Here is a 23,368-nt window from a genome sequence, read left to right on the forward strand (position 1 = left end):
TTTTAAGGATTTAATATATTACTATATTTATATATAAAAAAGAGATTAAAATCTTAAGAAAAAAAGAGAGAATAAAATAGTAATAAAATTGTTCAAATTTAGAAGATGTTTAATTTGTAAAACTTAATAAGATGTGAAAGTTAATGTTTATGTTTAAATATTAATGCTCATGAATTTAACAATAAAATCAATAAGATTATTCTTAAACTAGTTTCAGTATAAGTTTTCCTAGGATTGGGGAGACCTTGTGTAAAATAAAAAGATTTGAGAGACCTAATCAGAGGATTCAAGTGTATGTAATCTATCCCTCCTTAGATTTATTCTTGGATATACCCCCCTCTTGCCCTAATGTGCACCTTGATATCCTTAGGGATGGTTTCACCATATTCTCACTTAGGCATTATCCCAAAATCCCTGGATATGCATCCCAGTGCAGTTACACCATTAACACACAACATGACTTTGCGATAAAGCTAAAGTATTGACCTATGTTGATCTTTGTTGCCCTAGCAAGGTTGGTCACACTTGAGGCATAGATCAACAGGCAACTAACCATAATCATTCCACATATGACCATGAAGGTACATAAATATATTTCTTTTGATACATTCCACAATCTTTAATATAATTGTAATTGCAAACCTATCTATTCCTCAAACTAGAATTTAATGTAATTTTCCTACTATAGTGCTATAGAGGTTGCGGATATGAGTGGACAATGGTTGTAGTATTTTATTTTGGTAGTTATGAATTTTACAAAAAATAATGGATTATGAAAGTAAGTGTGATTGAAGGAATTTTAAAAAGCTTTCAAGTAATTATTTTAAAATTTATATTAACGTTTGCTAACGAAAATTAAAAGAAAAGACTAAAATGAAACTTTAAAAAACATAAAAGATTAAAATAAAATTTTTAAAAACATAAAGGACAAAAATAAAACTTTTATAACTTAATATATCAAAACGAAATTTTTGAAAACACAAAAGATCAACCTAAAATTTTAAAAAACATAAAGAATTAAAATAAAACTTTTAAAACTTAATATAACAAAATAAAATAACACTAATATACAATGAATCAAAAGTCACATTTAATCATTAAAGACTTAAAATATAAAGGCTTCTTTGAATGAAATGAAGTCAACTTGTATTTCTTCTTTATTTTTATAAAAAAATCAACCCTTTGTATGGAAACGACAAACAAAAATCATAACATTCAGCATTTTTATATTATAAACTTAATTTTTTTTGGTGATAAATTTTTTTTATCAATATTTTCTTTTTCATGTAAGCGGAACATTTTTTTTATCATGAAAATAACTTAAATGGAAGATTGTCATTCACTTCTCTCATATGAAATATTTACATAAAAATCACTAAAATTTAAAAACACTTAAAAAGAAAATTTTTTTAGTGATTGAAAAATGAAAATTTAAATATTTACATATTATATATATATAAGAAATTTAAATATTTTAGTGATGTTCTTATATTTTTTTCTTCAAAAATTTATAAGGGCTTACATGATATAAGAAATTATTCTAATTCATAAAATACAATATTAAAAAATATTTTAAAACATTAATTAAGAAATTTACAGTGAAAAATTATAAAATACATTACTAATTAGGGTTTGCGTTTTTATGCTGATTTTATTGACTCTGTGATAACGAAATTATTTCCATTTCTCTATATTCTATTTCACCAACGTGAATCACATGATGCATTTCTTAAAGCTACCGTTATAAAAAAATAAATATTATAAGGGTAGCTTTATAATTTTTATGACTTGAAGTCAATAAATTTTTTGTCACTAATCTGAGGTGTGTTTATTTATTAATTTATAACAAATACTTAATAAAATTATAATAGTAGTGAAATATAATTTCATTATATTAGACTCAATTAGAAAATAATTACTTATGTTATATTAGTAAACAAATCCATTATATTAGTGGGGATTATGAAATCATCATTTAATTTTTATTATTAGTGAGAAAATATTCATTATTAATGATTTAAAATATTTTTGTCAATTTTTTTTCCAAAACATTTTAAGTTGAATACATCATAACAAGTTATCTTATTTTATGTGCTATTTTTTCTTCTCAATATATATATACACACATTATTTAAAAAAACATTTAATTTATGCTGGGAAAAAAAGACGTCTCATATTTTGATAGATAATTTGTGTAATTAATGTTTTGAAACATTATATTACCAAGATTTTATATAAAAATTTATGTATATATATATATTCATAAGAGTGAGTTGAAAATCGCATTTAGTGAAATCCAACCAACTTAGAAAAGATAAGTACATAATACATGGACGAAACCAATATTCAATATATGTTTAGACAAATTTTTGTTACCAATATTCAATATATGTTTAGACAAATTTTTGTTTACATATTCCGTTTTCTTGACATTGAATACTGGTTTCGTCCATGTATTATGTACTTATCTTTTCTGAGTTGGTTGGATTTCACTAAATGCGATTTTCAACTCACTCTTATGAATATATATATATATATATATATATATATATATATATATATATATATATATATATATATATATATATATATATATATATATACCCCTGTTGATTTGTCTTCCAAAAAAATGATAACATTAAAAACGATAAGAAATATTCAATTTAATTTATTAAAGTTTGGTATTGGAATGTGATTCTATAGCGTTCTAGTCCTCGCCCTGTGTGTGCTCCATATATATAAGTCTCATCTCTGTCAGAATCCAGTGCCTACTACTGTCTACCGACTCTACCGTCAATCATCACTAACACTTGTAAATTCTCCCTTGGCTTCCTTACTATTTCCATAGCCAGGTGTGCCAATGCTTTTCATTTTTCTTTCAACCCATTATCATCCTATGCCATCTTTACATCACATACATATCACTTCTCTTTTCACATTTTTTTTGTTTCTATATTTAAAGTAATTCAATAAGGCATTTTTTTTTTTTTACCATTCTACAGTTCCTGCCTTTTGTTTCTTCTTCATCATTACACCATCATCACTCAAAAGCATGGTCGTTTTGGATGCTCTGTTGGGAACGGTCAATGTGGCATTCTTGTATGCCATTTTGATATGGCTTTTGGTGGATAGTTTGAGACAAAGCACTCTTAGCCATGTTCGTGTTGTAGATTGTTTCAAACGAGGACCAATGGTTTTCGCTGTATCCACTGTTCTATCCTGTGCTGTTATTTCTGTTATGAACATGGCTCTAGCCTTTTACCAATACAGCTCTAGGAAAATAATTGGATTTAACTCTGTTTCATTGGCTCTAACTTGGGTTTTGGCCACTATAGTTTCGTTTTATTCAATGAGGACTAAAGTGAGGGAGAACAAGAGGTTCGGGTTCCCTCTTGTTCTGATCCTATGGTGGGTTTTTGCTTGTAGCATAGATGCAATCTTACTGTCTTTGAAGCTGGTAAAAGGTTTTGAATCAATCGACTTGTGGTTTTTCTTGTCAGAGGATAACGTAGTAGATTCGGTTTCCTTGCCTTTGTTGGTACTTCTTTGTTTCAATGTGTGTGCAAGGGAAAACAGTGATGTGGAACAAGAACAACAACTCTTACTAGAAAAAGAGGAGGAATCTTCTATGGAGGAGGAAGATGAAGAGGCTTTTACGAATGCAAGCATGTGGAGCAAACTTGCATTTCGATGGTTGAATCCCATTTTTAAAGCCGGTCGGATTAAAAAGCTTGAACTTGGTCATATTCCTCCTGTTCCTCCTTCTGAAACGGCAGAAAATGCTTCTTCCGTGTTGGAAGAATCACTTCGCAAACAGAAACTTGAAGGGGGTTCCTTGACAAAAGCTATTGCCTATTCTCTATGGAAGTCTTTGGCCTTAAACGCAGTTTTAGCTGGTATATTTTATATTTTATTCCGTATCACTACTACTGTTCCTTTTTGGTTTTTCTGTACCTTTATTCAACTTTAGTCACTCATGTATTAATTACTAAGTAATTTATCTGTTTTGTTTACACTTGTAGGTGTTAACACAGGTGCCTCCTATATAGGTCCCTTGTTGATCACAAATTTTGTGAATTTTTTATTGGGGGATGATGGTGATTCAAGCATCCAATATGGATTGCTTCTTGCATTTATTTTCTTCCTTGCAAAGACTGTGGAGTCACTGAGTCAAAGACAATGGTACTTCGGTGCTCAACGAATTGGAATCCGGGTGCGTGCTGCTCTCATATCTCTAATTTATGGGAAGTCCCTATTGATGAAGTGTGCTGGACCAACACAAGGTAGAATCATAAACTTGATCAATGTGGATGTTGAAAGAATTGGGGACTTCTGCTGGTACATTCATGGAGTTTGGTTGCTTCCAGTTCAGATCATTTTGGCCTTGGTAATCTTATACATAAATCTGGGTGGTACTCCTTCTTTTGCTGCATTTGGTGTCACCATATTGGTCATGGTGTGTAACACACCTTTGGCCAATAAGCAAGAAGGTTTGCACTCCAAGATCATGGAAGCTAAGGATTCAAGAATTAAAGTGACATCAGAGACCATGAAGAACATCAGAATTTTAAAATTACATTCATGGGAAACTTCATTCTTGCAGAAACTTCTCCAACTTAGGGAAATTGAGAGGGGATGGCTACAGAAATACCTCTATACATGCTCAGCAGTAGCCACACTATTCTGGACATCTCCAACTTTAGTTTCTGTTGTCACCTTTGGTGCTTGTATACTGGTGAAAACAGAACTAACAACAGCTACAGTCCTCTCAGCTTTAGCGACTTTTCGTATTTTGCAAGAACCAATCTACAACTTGCCAGAGCTTATCTCCATGATCATTCAAACAAAAGTCTCTGTTGATCGAATCCACGAGTTCATCAAGGAAGACGATCAAAACCAATTCATAAACAAGCTTACTTCAAAGATTTCAGAAGTGGCTATTGAAATTAAGCCAGGCGAATATGCATGGGAAACAAATGATCAAACTCACACGAAACCAGCAATTCAAATTACAGGAAAGTTAGTGATAAAGAAAGGTCAGAAGGTAGCAGTTTGTGGGTCAGTGGGGTCTGGCAAATCAAGTTTGCTCTGCTGTTTGCTTGGGGAAATTCCATTAGTTTCTGGGGCAGTAACCAAAGTCTACGGGACTAGAAGTTATGTACCCCAAAGTCCATGGATTCAGTCTGGAACTGTAAGAGAGAACATATTGTTTGGCAAGCAAATGAAAAAGGAATTTTATGAAGATGTTTTGGATGGTTGTGCTTTGCACCAGGACATCAACATGTGGGGTGATGGAGATTTGAACCTGGTGGAGGAGAGAGGCATAAACTTGAGTGGTGGGCAGAAACAGCGGATTCAATTGGCAAGGGCTGTTTACAATGATTCTGATATTTATTTCCTGGATGATCCTTTTAGTGCTGTTGATGCTCATACCGGAACTCATTTGTTTAAGGTTAGAGTGCTATTTTTTTTTTTACTGATGCACTTTCTGATGTAACGTTTATTTCTTTCAATGAATTTCACCAAGAATTGGAAATGCTGTGCAGAAATGTCTCATGAAACTTCTATATGATAAAACGGTTGTTTATGCTACCCATCAACTGGAATTCTTGGAAGCTGCAGACCTCATTTTGGTAAGCTATTTGAACACTAATCTTTAGCAGATGAAATTGCTTTACAAGTGTTTGACCCTTCACTATTAAAATACTTTTTTGGCAGGTAATGAAAGATGGAAAAATAGTGGAGTCAGGAAGCTATAAAGAACTTATAGCATGTCCCAACTCTGAACTTGTTCAACAAATGGCTGCTCACGAAGAAACAGTACACGAAATAAATCCATGCCAAGAAGATGATTCTGTTAGCTGCAGACCCTGCCAAAAAAATCAAATGGAAGTTGCTGAAGAAAATATTCAAGAGATCATGGAGGATTGGGGGAGAAGTAAAGAAGAGGAAGCAGAGACGGGTAGAGTGAAATGGAGTGTTTACTCAACATTTGTCACATCTGCTTATAAAGGAGCACTTGTTCCGGTTATTCTTCTCTGCCAAATTCTCTTTCAAGTTATGCAGATGGGAAGCAATTATTGGATTTCATGGGCTACAGAGCAGAAAGGCAGGGTCAACAACAAACAGCTTATGCGAACATTTGTTCTTCTATCTTTAACCGGCACCATCTTCATACTGGGAAGGACTGTTTTAATGGCAGCTGTTGCTGTGGAAACTGCTCAACGCCTTTTTCTTGGAATGATCACATCAGTTTTCAGGGCACCTGTTTCATTTTTTGTCACCACACCTTCAAGCAGAATTATGAGTAGGGTCAGTTTCACTATTATTTCTTTATTTGATAGATTATTGCTATCTTTTGATTAGTATCAGCTTTAATCAGATTTCAATCATTCTCTTCTTGATGATTACAGTCATCAACGGATCAAAGTATCGTAGACACAGACATACCATACAGATTAGCTGGACTAGTATTTGCACTTATCCAGTTATTGAGTATCATTGTGCTAATGTCCCAAGTTGCATGGCAAGTCATTCTCCTCTTTTTTGCGGTGCTTCCAATTTCCATTTGGTATCAGGTAAGAACTGTATCAATCTTTGACAATGTACACAAATTAAATCATGTCATTTTCCTGTCAAAGTCTTATCAGCATGAACTAAAAAGATTATAGTGTAGCTCGTGTCATGCTGAAGGCTCATCTTGTCATAAACCTTTGCATGTGCGAACTCTTGCATGACTCAATCTAGTATTCTAGTGATGAAGTTATTTAGTTTTGTAGGCTTATTACATCACAACAGCCAGGGAATTAGCCAGGATGGTTGGGATTCGAAAGGCACCAATCTTGCACCACTTCTCAGAATCAATTGCTGGGGCTGCCACAATCCGCTGTTTCAATCAAGAGAAACTATTCTTCACCAAGGTTAAGGCTCTAATTGACGATTATTCTCGGGTAGCCTTTCACAATTTTGGCACCATGGAATGGTTGTCTGTCCGAATCAATTTCCTCTTCAATTTGGTCTTCTATTTTGTACTTGTCATCTTGGTGACTCTTCCAAGGTCTACCATTGATCCAAGTAAGCTTCTTCTTCCCCTATTCATCTTATCAGCAGTGGTGATAGCAGTTACATGCATGCATGTGAGAACCACTTTTCTACAACATTATTTTAAGAAGCTCTAAAGAGGGACACTTACACGTTATTGATTAACCTAAGGTTACAACTTTAAAACCAAAAAGAAAAATAACTTGTTTGTATTAGATCCTTCTGGATGTAACTATGATGCCATGATGCTCACACACTAGTGGTACTTTATGATTGATGCATGTGGCAGTACTCGGTGATTGAAATATGCTTCTCTTTCCTCTCTCACCAATTCCTTCTCAATTATACTTGTTAACGAGCAAATGAAATAATTAAGATTTAAGATTAGATCCACTAACAAGTTTATAGGATTGCTAAGTTGCTTCTTCTGATTTTCAGGCTTGGCGGGTCTGGTAGCTACTTATGGTTTGAACTTGAATGTCCTTCAGGCTTGGGTGATATGGAATCTTTGCAATGTTGAGAACAAAATGATATCAGTTGAGAGAATATTGCAGTTCTCTAGCATACCAAGTGAAGCGCCATTGATTATTCAAGATTGCAGACCTGAACCAGAGTGGCCAAAGGAGGGAAAAGTTGAACTACGTAACCTTCATATACGGTATGATCCTGCTGCTCCTATGGTCCTCAAATGTGTCACTTGTGTCTTTCCAGCACAAAAGAAAATTGGTGTAGTAGGCAGGACCGGGAGTGGAAAATCTACTCTGGTGCAAGCCCTCTTTCGAGTGGTGGAGCCTTTGGAAGGATCTATACTTATTGATGGTGTAGATATTTCCAAGATTGGTCTGCAAGATTTAAGATCTAAGCTTGGCATAATTCCTCAGGATCCAACCTTGTTTCTAGGTACTGTAAGGACTAACTTGGATCCACTAGAACAACACGAAGATCAAGAACTCTGGGAGGTTAGCATTAGCAGTTAACACACTTTCTTGAAAATGCTAATGTCTATCTTATTACTGAAAAAACTACTATTTTCAGGTTCTCAGCAAGTGCCATCTTGCTGAAATAGTAAGGCGGGATCAAAGACTTCTTGATGCACCAGGTATAAATATGTTAAAAAATTGCTCCATTCAGGTGTATAACTTTAATAACCGTACGTCCAACTCCACAGTTCTGGTGCTTTTCCACCCCAATGCTGTTATTGATATGAAATATTCTTTCACTGATGTAGTGGCCGAGAATGGAGAGAATTGGAGTGTTGGACAAAGGCAGCTTGTTTGCCTTGCTAGGCTACTACTGAAGAAAAGAAGAATTTTGGTCCTAGATGAGGCAACTGCATCCATTGACACTGCCACTGACAATTTAATTCAGAAGACAATTAGGGAAGAAACAAGTGGATGTACAGTCATTACGGTAGCACATAGAATTCCTACAGTTATTGATAATGATCGGGTTTTGGTCCTTGATGAAGGTATGTACTTCAATACATGTGATCATACCATTAATGATTATGAAAACATTATCTAATAGTGAAGGTTATCATCCAAAAGAATTTAATGGGGAGGTGGGGGACTGAAAATGAGTGTTATGTTAGGTTGAATTTAACTTGATTTTTCAAATTATCGTAGCATATTATTGCACCCCTTTGTGTAAGTTGCTGACAAGCACTACTATTTTGACTTGTACAGGGACAATTGTAGAGTATGATGAACCGGCTCAATTGCTGCAGAACAATTCTTCTTCATTCTCAAAGTTAGTCACAGAATTTTTTAGGAGATCATCCCAAAGTAACTTTCAAAAAAGATAGACAATGGGGACAGGCATAAGATACTTTCAGGAGGATAATATAGCAGTGACAGACCACCATACTGTACATAGAGAAAAGTTAGGCGTTGGAGCGCAGCTCAAGAGACACTGACTGATTACATTAGCAACTTAAGGATTAAGGTTAACGTAGATTTGGGGTTTCTAATCATATGAGTATATTCTTAGTTGGTGTTGTAGGGGAGATATAACATGGGTTGGATGGTTGACGAAAGAGACAAAAGGTTGTGGGTTCGATCCTCCCTCCTAATAAAATTAATATTCTAACAAATTAATGTTTGCAGATTAAAAAAATTGCTCTTCTACTGTCAAGAACTTGACTGATTTTCTAACCTAATTTTCCTTTTCCAAAATACATTCGTTTTGCAATTGATTATTGTTTACAGTTTCGTGCAAAAGTGTTGAAATATTGGAATTTTGATCAGTTCCAATTTTGGAGCTCTAAAATTGGAATTTAAGAGCCCTAGAGCGTAGCAGGTTCTGTATTGATTTATTTTAAGGCTTCAACAGGCTCCCAAGACACCATTATCGCCAAAATGTTAAAAGTTGGTACTTAAAAAATCATGAAACTATTATATTTTAATCTTAATTATTAATGAAAGATTTGATGTAATATTTAAGACTAACAAAATGGATGGGCTTTCTCGATCCGATCCATCTAGCCAAATAGTAAAATAGGTCGATCCAGGCCTGAAATTTCTTAGACCAAGCCTTATGTTGGACCACCTGACTTATTTGTATCAATTCAAAAATAAATAAAAAAATTAAAAAATTAATTCTGTAAAAACATAAAAAATTTCCAAAAGCAAAAATTTATTTATTATGCATTTTATGTTGTATTTGTTAAATTATATGTTTTTCTTTTTTTAATATAAAACTATAAATTATATTAATAAATTATTATATGTTATGTAATATTTATTATATATTACTAACTAGGTTTGTGACTCAAGTCCATTTGATCTATCGGACTATACAGGCTAAGCCAAATGGATTATTTTTCAAAGTTTACATTGACCCTAATTGCGGGTCAAATCCATTTTACCAACCTAGTAATAGTTAATGATTCATATTTAGTTCACTTAATCTCGTTGAGAAAAAAGAGACAAAGATAGGTCACTTGATGCATACGCCCCAAATGTGAAAAAATAAGAATAAGAATTAATTTTATCCATTTAATTATATAGAAATATTGAGTTTAAATGTTTTAATTCTTGGTTCAAAATCTATTTTTACGATTTGTTCCTTGAAATGTTCGTTCGTCTTTTCATTGATTCAAATTCTTTCTTTAATATGAGAAGCCTAACAGATTTGACCTTATTATTGCTGTCAAGCCCATTTTGGATCTTGTTCCACACCTATTATGATTTTGGTGAAAATGTGATCTGAAAGTCCTGAATGCATGCAAGTGATAGTTTTATCTTTCTTTGGCTTCTCTTTGTCACAAGCTTTCATACAAGCAATAGTAGGATTTTCTTCCAATAGCGGTGTATCAACTTTGGAGATTACAACGTTCCATAAACTTTGAGATCTTAAGGAAAAAAAAACTTTAATTATCTTCACTACTCAAACGTGATAGTTTTCCCAATTAAACATTAGAATGACAGATGAAGAATTATCTGAAGTGGACATATTTGCACCACAACTGCCTGGAAATTGGATCACTCAGCAACGTTTGCACTCAACCTCATTGTGTTTAGCACTCAATCAAAATTTGCCTCAGCCCATAAGAAGTAAGCTCAGATATCGCTGTTGGAAATATTTAGTGAAACATAGAAACATTAGAACTTGCAGAGAAGATGCAGATGTTAAAATTAAATCTAATAATTACCATTGAAATTCATAAAATGAGAATGTATATGTATATATAGGCTTACATTCAATTTGAAATTCCTAAAAGATATAATCTGCCATCAAATTTATTTGAAATTACATTACTAATTGAAACGAAAGATAAAAGATAAAATCTGCAACAAAACAAAAATTCTATCTAAACTTTTTTCAAAAATCAAATTTCAAATAAGGCAAAATCTCATAACTACAAAATCATACAATTTTTAGTCATAAATCTTTGCATGTGCTAACTCTTGTATGACTCAATCTAGTATTCTAGTGATGAAGTTATTTACTTTTTGTAGACTTATTACATCACAACAGCAAGGGAATTGGCCAGGATGGTTGGGATTCGAAAGGCACCAATCTCGCATCACTTCTCAGAATCAATTGCTGGGGCTGCCACAATCCACTGTTTCAATCAAGAGAAACTATTCTTCACCAAGGTTAAGGCTCTAATTGACGATTATTCTCGGGTAGCCTTTCACAATTTTGGCACCATGGAATGGTTGTCTGTCCGAATCAATTTCCTCTTCAATTTGGTATTCTATTTGATGCTTGAATCACCATTATTGCCCAATAAAAAATTCACAAAATTTATGCTCAAGGCAGTGTAGCAGTGCAGCAGTGATGTGATACTTAAAAAAATATAAAAGATACCAGCTAAAAGAGTGTGGAAGGCTAAGCATTTCCATATAGAATAGGCAATGGCTTTTGTCAAGGAAACCCCCTTCTGTTTCTGTTTTCTCCACATTGTTGTGTACATGTGTTATGAAGGCCTCTTCATCTTCTCCTTCCATGTAAGATTACATCTCTTTCTAGACTGGAGTAACATATCATTTTTCTCTCCTATCAATATAAATCAACCAAATATTTTAACAAATAATAATTCAAACTTCCATAATCAACTATGTTATACTCTGATATGAGAAAAACACAAGTTCATTGATTAGAAAATTTTTAGCAGTTATAAAGACAGTAAGATTCGTGCACCTATGACACAAGCAAATACCTACCATAAAACCAGAACTAGCAGAAACCTTTTGCTTTTCCTCACTCTGGTCCTCTTTGAATAGAACAAAGTCATAGGCACAGTGTTAGAGCCACAGACACAGAGTCCGAATTCATATCAAGAATGCTACACTGCCACACTTGCTTTGTCTAACTCACTCAGTTGAACCTTATAAAGAAAAAATCAAAGCACATTATGTGCACGTTGCACATTCCTTTATATTTTATTATTTTGGAAAAATTTGTTACTTCTGAATCTGGTCCATTTTCCATCCACATTCATCCCATATCTTTGCAAAATATATTTGCAACCACCTTCAGTAACAAATCACGTACCCATCATCTCACGTACTGATAACTTCTTATCTCACGTCTGATAACTTCCTATCTCACGTTCTGATAACAAGTTGAGAGAGCTCTGTGATGGACAGACTTTATAAATAGGATGGGGTGCTCTCAGTTTTGTATCACCAAACCCACTTCTCTATTCAGACAAAATACACCATCTATTCAGAGTGAGTAAGGGTCTGGAAGAACAAAACTGTCTTTCAGGTTCGTGTGTGAGCCGCTTCCCGTTCGATTTGCAATGGCTGGAGGTACGCTTGTAATTCCTTTTAATTTCCGCTGTTTGATCTAAATATGCTATTTAAATTTATTTGCATGTTTAGATCAGTGTATGTATATTTTTACATTTGGTATCAGAGCATATTTGTACCTCTGTCTTGCTTATTGGGTCGTTCCTATGTAGAGTTTATTTTCTGAATATATGGGTGTTATGTTTTAAGCCTCCTTAATTCAAAATAACATCAAAATTAGGAATGATGTGAGTTTTCTATTTTTTCTATGATTTAAAACGTATTTTTGGGTGTCTAAAATGTATATAATGTGTGGGTTTTTCGAAATTGAGGTAATAATATTTTTTTTTTTTACCACTACTGGAGGTTGAAGACGAAGTCTTGTGGGTTTTGTTTACTGTGTTGGAATTGTTAATATACATTTTAAATTAACAACATTAAACAAAGCACGACTTGGTCTAGTGGTAGATGTGATGTGTATTACCTCATTGTTCTGGGTTCGAATCTTGTTGCTGTCTTTTGTTGTTTGTTTTCGTTTTAATTAATTAAAAGGAAGTATAAATGAAATGAAAACGCCTTATGCTGGTTTCGAACCCTCACCCTACAAGCATGAAAGGACTCCCTTTGCCGCTAAGCTACTGCAATTTAATTGTTTTTTAATTGCAGTTCACGTGTATTTATAACTTCTGAAGGATAAATCATTTATGCACAAACTGTTTAAAAAATGTTTGTCTCTTAAGTTATGTTGAACATGCAATATTATGTTAAATACTGGTATGCATTGGATTTAATCCTTTAAAGTTTATTACATGTTTAATAAATATACGTGCAATGTTATTTTGAATTGGTATACATGTAATTTTTATGATTCAATATTGAGCACATTTGCATTATTAAGTATGTTTATGCAAGGATTATTTTTTAATTTTAAGTGATTAATATAATTTTATTAAATTAGAGAATAGCCACAGCATCTTTAATTGAGTAAAATTATATACTAAATTTATAATCACATTATAAATATTAATTGTGATTAATCATATGTAATGTGATGAAATCTACCCACAGGAATTTTGTTATATTTGTATGATTAATTAGGATAAAATATTAAATTATATTTCTTAATTTATCCACAGGAATTAAGGAAAAGAACATGATTTAATAGTTTTATCATAAAGTTGCATGATGAATCTAATTGAGTAGGACTTTAGCCCACAGGCAAGTTTTGTGTCACTAGATTCATATATTGAGACATGATTTGCATTGGCAAAACATGACATTTGTTTAGTCTCAAATTTTCTTAATGAGCATGTGTGTTTGTTTGCAGTTTCACAATCTATGAATATTTCTTGTGACCTTCCCATTTTGAAAGGTGATAATTATAAGGTTTGGAAGGAAAGAGTTCTCCTTCATTTGGGCTGGATGGATATTGACTATGCTATAAGGAAGGATGAGCCACCGGCTATTACTGAAACTAGCGAACTTGATGCTGTTGATCTTTATGAAAAGTGGGAGAGATCTAATCGTCTCTCCGTTATGTTCATAAAAACCAACATATCCGCTAGTATCCGGGGTTCAGTTGACCAGTATGATAAGGTCAGAGATCTGTTGAAAGCCATTGATGAACAGTTTACAACCTCTGAGAAGTCACTTGCTAGCACACTCATTATGCAATTCTCTTCCATTAAGCTTACTGGAACGAGAGGTGTGCGTGAACATATCATGCGCTTAAGGGACATAGTGGCTCAGTTGAAAACCTTGGAAGTTACCATGTCTGAATCCTTCCTGGTACATTTCATTTTGTGCACCCTACCTCAACAGTATACACCCTTCAAAATCTCCTACAACACACATAAGGATAAATGGTCTATTAATGAATTGATGACCATGTGTGTTCAAGAAGAGGAGAGATTGATAATGGAAGAGGGTGAGAAGGTAAATTTGACTACTTCTAATTCTGGAAAGGATAGGAAGAAGTCTGTAGGCACCAATAAAGGAAAGATTCCGACTCAACCAACAATTAAAAAGGAGTCAAAGTGTTTCTTCTGTAAAAAGAAAGGACACATGAAGAAGGACTGCCCCAAATTTAAAAGTTGGTTTGAGAAGAAAGGTACACCATTTGCCTTTGTTTGTTATGAATCTAATATGATTAATGTGAATCATAATACATGGTGGATTGACTCTGGTTCTACAATCCATGTTTCTAATACCTTGTAGGGTATGGAAAGCCTAAGGAAGCCAGTGGGAAGTGAGCAGTGCATCTACTCAGGGAGTAGGATGAGCTCACATGTAGAGGCCATTGGAACGTGCGTCTTAGTCTTAAGTAGTGGCTTTAAATTACATTTGGAGAAAGTTTTTTATGTTCCTAGTTTCTGTAAAAACTTAATTTTTGTTTCTAAACTTGCACCTTTGGGATTTTATTTTAATTTTACAGACTTTGGTTTTAATTTACTAAATAAATCTAAAATTATTGGTTGTGGTCAATTGGTTGATGGTCTTTATTCGATTGAATTGCAAAATGACGCTACTTCTATGCACGTTTCTGTTGGGTTAAAACGATGTATTGTGAATGAAGAATCCTCTATGTTGTGGCACCGGAGATTAGGACATATCTCTATTGAAAGAATCAAGCGATTAGTAAATGAAGGAGTACTTAGTACTTTGGATTTCGCTGATTTTGAGACTTGTGTAGATTGCATTAAGGGTAAGCAAACTAACAAGTCTAAAAAGGGTGCAAAGAGGAGTTCTAATTTATTAGAAATCATACATACAGACATATGTTGTCCAGACATGGATGCAAATAGTCCGAAATACTTCATAACCTTTATAGATGATTATTCACGATATATGTATCTCTACTTACTTCATTCTAAGAATGAAGCTTTAGATGCCTTTAAAGTTTTTAAGGTTGAAGTTGAGAAACAATGTGGAAAACAAATTAAGATCGTGAGATCAGATAGAGGTGGGGAGTACTATGGTAGATACACAGAGGATGGACAAGCACCAGGTTCATTTGCGAAATTTCTTCAAGAACATGGGATTGTTGCCCAATACATTATGCCTGGTTCTCCGGATCAGAATGGTGTGGCAGAACGAAGAAATCAAACCTTATTAGACATGGTGAGAAGCATGAGGAGTAATGTAAAACTTCCTCAATTTTTGTGGATTGATGCTCTTAAGACGGCTGTGTATATATTAAACCGAGTTCCAACCAAGGCTGTCTCAAAGACACCTTTTGAATTATTCAAGGGTTGGAAACCAAGTTTGCGACATATACGCGTTTGGGGATGCCCGTCTGAAGTAAGAATCTATAATCCACAAGAGAAGAAACTAGACCCTAAGACTATTACTGGGTATTTCATTGGATATGCTGAAAGGTCTAAAGGGTATAGGTTCTATTGTCCATCCCACAACACTAGGATTGTGGAATCAAGGAATGCAAAGTTTCTTGAAAATGACTTGATCAGTGGGAGTGATCAATTTCAGAACATTTCTTCTGAAAGGGATCACTGTGAAGCTGAACCTTCTGGGACAAGTAATAGGTTGGTAGTCATTCCCACCCCTCAAGTTAAAATGGGTGTTAGACAACCAGTGATTGAAGTTCCACAAGCTGTTGAAAGTGATCATGTAGATCGAGTTGTTTGTGAGGAACAACATGATGATATTGAACAAACTGGTGAAGAACCAGTTGAACAAGTTCCTCAGCAAGATGACCAAACAACATTAAGAAGATCTACTAGAATAAAAAAAGACAGCAATTCCTAGTGATTATGTAGTGTACCTACAAGAATCAGACTACAGCATTGGAGCCGAAAATGATCCTGAGACGTTTTCACAAGCCATGAGTTCTAAGGAATCAAATTTGTGAGCCGAGCTGAGTTACGCCAGCTTGTGACCTAAGTGGGGGCACCAGGGTGATGGAACAGCTCTTTGGCTTTGCTGGGTTGGGCTGTGGCTGTAATATGTTGGCCTGTCCGCTCCAAGTTAAGAGCTAGTGTTGAGAGACTTGATATATTGTGGTACATGGAAGATACTACTCATCATCAGAGGACCTATCGCCATGACTCATATATTATGTTTCTTGTTATGGTTGATGTTGAGTTAAATGGACCAAGTGGGAGAATGTTAGAGGCCCACGTTATGTGCACGTTGCACATTCCTTTATATTTTATTATTTTGGAAAAATTTGTTACTTCTGAATCTGGTCCATTTTCCATCCACATTCATCCCATATCTTTGCAAAATATATTTGCAACCACCTTCAGTAACAAATCACGTACCCATCATCTCACGTACTGATAACTTCTTATCTCACGTCTGATAACTTCCTATCTCACGTTCTGATAACAAGTTGAGAGAGCTCTGTGATGGACAGACTCTATAAATAGGATGGGGTGCTCTCAGTTTTGTATCACCAAACCCACTTCTCTATTCAGACAAAATACACCATCTATTCAGAGTGAGTAAGGGTCTGGAAGAACAAAACTGTCTTTCAGGTTCGTGTGTGAGCCGCTTCCCGTTCGATTTGCAATGGCTGGAGGTACGCTTGTAATTCCTTTTAATTTCCGCTGTTTGATCTAAATATGCTATTTAAATTTATTTGCATGTTTAGATCAGTGTATGTATATTTTTACATCTTCATCTTCTCCTTCCATGTAAGATTACATCTCTTTCTAGACTGGAGTAACATATCATTTTTCTCTCCTATCAATATAAATCAACCAAATATTTTAACAAATAATAATTCAAACTTCCATAATCAACTATGTTATACTCTGATATGAGAAAAACACAAGTTCATTGATTAGAAAATTTTTAGCAGTTATAAAGACAGTAAGATTCGTGCACCTATGACACAAGCAAATACCTACCATAAAACCAGAACTAGCGGAAACCTTTTGCTTTTCCTGACTCTGGTCCTCTTTGAATAGAACAAAGTCATAGGCACAGTGTTAGAGCCACAGACACAGAGTCCGAATTCATATCAAGAATGCTACACTGCCACACTTGCTTTGTCTAACTCACTCAGTTGAACCTTATAAAGAAGAAATCAAAGCAGAATCTGCAGAATGTTAATGGCGTATTCAATGATTGAATATAACGCTATATATATAAAGATGGCACAGGCACTGGTTTCTGACACATATAATAAGCCATCCACTACATTATTGGGAGCTCGCGTACGTCACCAGATTCAATGATTCATGCAGTATTTTCACAACTATATCCATACCAATTTTTTTTTTAGGGAATATCATACCAATTAATCATCTCCATTTTGAGGCATAATTGTCTTTTTATAATGAAAAATTATTGAAATGTGACATAGTTGTACATGTAATAAATTATGAGAGAGATAGACAAAAAAAAATTGTTATTATACAAATTGTTGTACACGTAAGATTTCTCAAAAATGTTTTTGCAATCTATCAGCAGATTTTAATGGACTGTTTTCTATAAAAATATTTCTGTATAATATATCAGCATATTTTAATAGTGTCTCGTTATTAATTAACTCCTCTAACTTTGGCCACCTTTTATTTTTGAAGCGCTAATTCTTGGTATATTGTAGCCAACTTTTCATTTTCCCCGTAGTGGATCTCATTATTGAAATCATTGAGTGACAACTTTTCATTGTTTGCACTAGAATGGTGTAGACAGTTCTGTATACAACCAAATCTATTATATACACTAGAATAGTATACAATGCATGGCAGCCCTTGTATATATGCCAATAAATCAATTATATAACTGTTATATTGTTATATATATTTATAGTGAGTTTCCCGCCTATAATGAAAAATATTTTTGTATAATGTATCAGCAGATTTTATACTTATTATTTTTTCTATTATCGCTGACTATTACCTTGTGTTTGGATGGGGTATTTAAATAAGGTAATTCATTTTTTTAGTGAATTTAAAATACTCCTATCATAATTTACTTGTTTGAATATAGAATTTCAAAAAATTTAAAATGACATCATTTTTAAAAAAAAAAGTTAATGGACTAAAATGATAGGAATTGAAATTCTATCCTAATGGTAAGAATTTGAACTTTTCTCCTCTCACATAGTAGCATAGGCCCTTTCGTTCTCTCTTACACCTTTTTTTTAGGAGACAACACATTCTGGCTTGATCCTAGAGCTCTTATCGGAGGAGCGGGAGGGCCAAGCAATGCTGGCGACGGTGCTGGTACAGTGTGCTTCTTACTCTTCTTCGATTTGGGAGCGGGAGCGGGAACCTCAGCGCTTGGTGCTATCACGGGTGTCGGAGTTGTCGGTGCCAATATACGGGGAGAGCTTACCGGAACAGGCGCTGGTGGATAACTCACCGGAACTGGCACTGACGGTAAGCTCACAGGTGTCACAGCAGGAGATGTGGCCACCGGAGGAGTGGTTACTGGAGCTGGAGCAGCAACTTTAGACGAAGGAGATGCTACCGTGGGAGACAAAACAGGAGGGGTTATAGTTGCAGCATTGGGGGATGAAGCTGGTGAAGATGAAGTGGGAGAAGCTATAGGACAATTGATTTTGGTTTAAAAGGGGTTGTGGCTGGCGATGCTATCAACACTTTTTTTTTAAAATAAATATTTTAAAATAAAAATTTGAATTTCATTGAAATTAAAATGCTTTATCCAAACAAAAAAATTAAAATACAAAAATTTAAATTACTTCATCCAAATAAAATATTTATAAAATGAAAAAAAATTAAATTAAGATAATTAAAATATTGTGTATTTAAATTTTTTAGAAATTTTTAAATTCTACCTCCAAACACAAGGTTAGTGTATATCGTTGATTGCATTGATATCATCTAGTTACAATGTCATGCGTGCTAGCCTTCCGAATTATTTTTCTTATCTATATCCATCTGTTTATTGCTCTCATTCGCTTTCTCTAACTCGCCCTCTCTTCCACATGGTTCCTTTTTCTTTTAGTTGTTTTGCCGCTACTTTGAATTTTAATATGGCATTAGTTCATAGCTAGGTAAGGGAGGAATAGTTTTTCAAAATAATTTTCCAAGAATATTCTAGGCATAATTTTTTTATAACGTTATTTTTTTAATGCACTAGTTTTAAAACTGAACGTATAAGTATATGGTTAATGAATTAACTTAAACATCTTTTAATTGAATCAGAACATGTTAGTCTTATCCTTTGTTTGATAAAGATTCCAATTCAACAGCTAAAACATAAGGGCCCCAACATATTACTGCGCATTAATATTGAGTGGTGTATGAGACTTTCTCATCAAAATACGTAAATATAAAAAAAAATTATTTACATAAAAGTATAGTTTGAAAATTGCTTACGTGACATACATCCGTCTTAATTATAACTATATAAAAAATGACCTTTTATATTAATTAAAAATATAACCGATGTAGAAAATAAAAAATCATTTGTGTCCTCATCAATTATTTTTATGTAAAAAATTTGGTGCATGTTCTTACTTACAAGTGACAATCCGTACTTCAATTCAACCTTTTTAGTACCTGCTTCAACCAATGCCCAGTACCTAAGTATCTTATACTGTACATTATCATCAACGGTGACCAGTGAAGAGCCTGCACTTCAAGACAAAGGGAACCCGAAAATAAAAAGGGTTATTCTAGGGGCACCCAGCATGAAACACCCAGCAAAACAATGAAAGAATGAAAATGCCCTTCACTTTTTCACGGATTATTGATCCGTATGATTCATACGGATTGACGATCCTTATATTTCATATATATCAACAATTCGTATGAATTTTTTTTACTAACTTGTGTCTCCTGCATTATTAATTAATAGAACACTCAAATTAACTGAGCTAATAGACACATTACGTTATAAACAAATAGTGTCGCTATATATAATAGACACAAATTATATAATGAATTTTTCAATATATAAAATATATTTTTCAAATATGTTTAAAATTTAGTAATTTTGTACTTTACAATGCTAAATCAACTATTAATATTTAGTTTTTTTAAAAAAAAAACAATACCCATTAAATCTAATAATCAACTACTAATTGTGTAAATTACACTTGAAAGACACCTAAAATTCTAAAATATATATTGTTTGAAAATAAAGTAATATATTTTTGCAAAAATATCCTTAATTTAGTATCAACTTTTAATTACTAGCTTTTTAAAAATGTTCTGAAACCCCACAAAACTAGGGCCTTAACGACACAATTTATATACTATCGTGATAGTAAAAAATTTTAAATTTTTTTTAAAAGAAATTTTCTATTCATTTACTTTATTTACAAAATTTGATAATTAAATAAATTTGATAATGATGTATTTAGATGTTTATTATAATGATTAAAAATTAAATAAACATGATATTTAATTGAATGATGTATTTAGATGTTTTTTTATAGCAATTGATAATTAAATAAATTTGATATTTTTTTACATATTTAAATACTTATTAAACCTATGATTTTTATTTATAATTTATATATGTAAACAAATAATTATTAGATAAAAAATAATTATCACAAAATTTAATATGTAAATTTACATGTACATTAAATATAAATTAGAAATTTTAGTGTTATATATAACGATATTATTTGTTTATAATATAATATGTCTATTAGCTCAGTTAGTTTAAGTGTTCTATTAATATTACAAGAGACAAGTTCAATCCCTGAGTGAAAAAAAAAACTCATACAGATTGCTCATATGTGTGAGGCATATGGATAAGTGATCCGTGAAAAAGTGATGTCCCAACCAAATTAATTACAATAGTTGAGAGGACTCAATTAACAATTTACTCAATTAAATTGTAATCAAAATTGCACAACTACAATACTTGGAAAAATAAAAAATGCATTTAAGTCTTAAAAATATAATAATCAATGCTATTTTAAAATGATAACATGAATAAAAATATATTTTTTTGAAAAAAGTTATTCAAAAGAGAGAAATAAAAATGGGATATGTTGTTTTGAGGCCAAACTAATGTCTGAGAGGACTAGGGATATGGTTTGATAAATTTTTCCATAAATATTTATACAAGAAAAAATAAATAAATAAATTTTTGCATAAGTTAAAATTAACTTAGACATAAATTTAAAATAATTTTTAGGAGATATTAATATGAGAGAGCTTTTATAAATTAATTTATGCATAATTTAATAATTTATCTTATGAAAAAACTTATTTTATTTTTTCTTCCTATTTTTTTTTCTATAAGTGATTATGAAAAAAAATATCTTAACATGCCCTTAAATTATTGGATTATTAGTTATGAGGTGTTGTATCTTCTCACAAATTCTCTTTCAATCCAATAAAAAATATTAAATAAAAAATAATGTATTTAATGTCTTGAAAATATAAAATATAGTTAATAGTTAATACTTATAAAAGAAGTAAAAAGGTTAGTCAGAAAAAAATTTAGAAAAATTTAAAATTATTCATTAGTTAGAACAATGAAAAAGTATAAATCAACCCTTAGTCTAGGGGTGTTCATGGGTATGGGTCACTCGTAAACCCAAATTGACCCAAACCGATTAGAACAGTTTGTATGGGGTTTGATCATTTATGTATTTGGGTCAAAACCAAATTGAACCGATTAAATCCTTTCATGTACGGATTAAGTCACGAATTTAGATTTATAGATTTGATCAAAACTGATAAAAGAAATTTAGAATTGTTTAGTTTGACTTTAAATACAACTACTATTAAGATTCCAAGTATTAGAACCACAAGTGTTGTGACTGCTATAGTTGAGACTTCTTAAAGTATTACTTTAAAATACATTGTTATTTGTTTTACTTTTTTTCATATTTATTTTTCTATCGTGTTTATAATATTGATGAATCATATTTTTTTCATTTATTTCAATAAATTTGGTTCTAACAAATCTAACGGTAACATATCTAGTTATTGTATAGCAAAATTTATGGTAAGAAATTAGTTTGTAGAAAATAATTGTGATCCAGACTATTATAGTATATCCCGTTTAAAAATATTTTGTTTTAATTTGTATTAGTCTATTTTAGAATATTATGTTAATATACTAAATGAATCAATTTTACTATTTTCAGACATATGATAATATTATATTAATTGTATTTGATATTTAGATGAATCATGATATGAAATAATTGTTCTAAGAAAAAATAAAGATAAGATTTAAAGAGATAATCCGTTGGCTAAAATCAAATCGAACTATCCATAAAGTTGGATTGAGTTTAAAAAAAAATTATGAAAATCGAACTGAACCAAGCTAATTAAATTTAATTGAATCGAATATTAAATTTAACTAAAATCAACCAAAACCGACACACAGAGATCATTGAATCTTAAATTTGACCACCCTAGCCTAGTCTTAACATGAATAGTAGTAAAAAAAAAACCTTTCGTTGTGGCAAGCGACATCTACGGGTCTCGTGCGTTTCTTCCGTTTTCATCGAGTTTGAGAGAATCAGAATATGACCGTCTTCTTTATCTTTTCCTCTACAGTACAAAAAGTAGGTTGTTTTGTGTCATTCAATCCCAAGGGGAATGTCCATAATGCAGGCCACACTATAGTAATTTGTTTAGACGCAATAAAGAAAAAACAAAAAGAGTAACTAACTAAGATACAGAGAACTTTATCTCTTTAAATTATATCAATAGTTTTTTTTAAAAAAGGTAATCGTATTTAAAAATTCACCATCATAAAGTCTTCAAGTGACGTTCAGGATACGAATTTTGTGAACAGAACAAAAAAAAAGATATATACAGAGATGAGAGAACTTTATCTCTTTTGTAATAAATTTCTTTTAATTTGTACAAGATCGCATAAAGATTTTCTCTTTTATTTTGTACTCCACAAGATTGCATAAAGATTTTAATTTCTTCCGTTAAATTCATATGTAATTTAACAACTTTGACGTATAGTCAATTTTTTCAATTAAAAAGGTAAGTATATTTTACAGGAGGCAATACGTGCCATCTCTTTGGCATGTATAGGTCATGCCATTTGAGTCTAAGATGGGTACCAAGAAAGGACAACCATATTCATTACAGAAACTGTAAGATGTGCGTAATTATTAAACATTATTATTGTTATCTTTTTTAATACTACATGCATGCATT

The 23,368-nt window shown here is 32.4% G+C and overlaps 2 protein-coding genes across 3 annotated transcripts; one reads left to right on the forward strand and one right to left on the reverse strand.

Moving 5' to 3' along the window:
• The first annotated feature begins 2,669 nt into the window (after positions 1-2,669).
• Positions 2,670-9,133, forward strand: LOC100780998 (putative ABC transporter C family member 15). 2 transcript variants are annotated; one of them, XR_414408.3, is made up of 11 exons: positions 2,670-2,852; positions 3,003-3,896; positions 4,023-5,452; positions 5,547-5,633; positions 5,719-6,312; positions 6,414-6,578; positions 6,780-7,074; positions 7,480-7,699; positions 7,942-8,000; positions 8,077-8,140; positions 8,270-8,348. XR_414408.3 is itself a non-coding variant. In XM_003524114.3 (11 exons), the coding sequence occupies exons 2-11, from the start codon at positions 3,053-3,055 to the stop codon at positions 8,843-8,845; spliced, it is 4,359 nt and encodes a 1,452-aa protein (XP_003524162.1). In that variant the 5' UTR covers positions 2,676-2,852; positions 3,003-3,052; the 3' UTR covers positions 8,846-9,133. The 2 variants fall into 2 exon arrangements, 1 of the variants encoding a protein (XP_003524162.1); XM_003524114.3 differs by adding an exon at positions 8,727-9,133 and having other exon boundaries at positions 2,676-2,852; positions 7,480-8,000; positions 8,270-8,509.
• A 9,247-nt stretch (positions 9,134-18,380) lies between these two features.
• On the reverse strand, positions 18,381-20,278 carry LOC100781539 (lysine-rich arabinogalactan protein 18-like). Its single transcript, XM_006580791.1, has 3 exons — positions 20,275-20,278; positions 19,778-19,849; positions 18,381-18,796 (listed from the first exon to the last, which is right to left on the reverse strand). The coding sequence occupies exons 1-3, from the start codon at positions 20,276-20,278 to the stop codon at positions 18,381-18,383; spliced, it is 492 nt and encodes a 163-aa protein (XP_006580854.1).
• Between the last annotated feature and the right edge of the window lie 3,090 nt (positions 20,279-23,368).

The sequence above is a fragment of the Glycine max genome, chromosome 5 (assembly GCF_000004515.6).
Source record: "Glycine max cultivar Williams 82 chromosome 5, Glycine_max_v4.0, whole genome shotgun sequence".
Taxonomy (NCBI): Eukaryota; Viridiplantae; Streptophyta; class Magnoliopsida; order Fabales; family Fabaceae; genus Glycine; species Glycine max.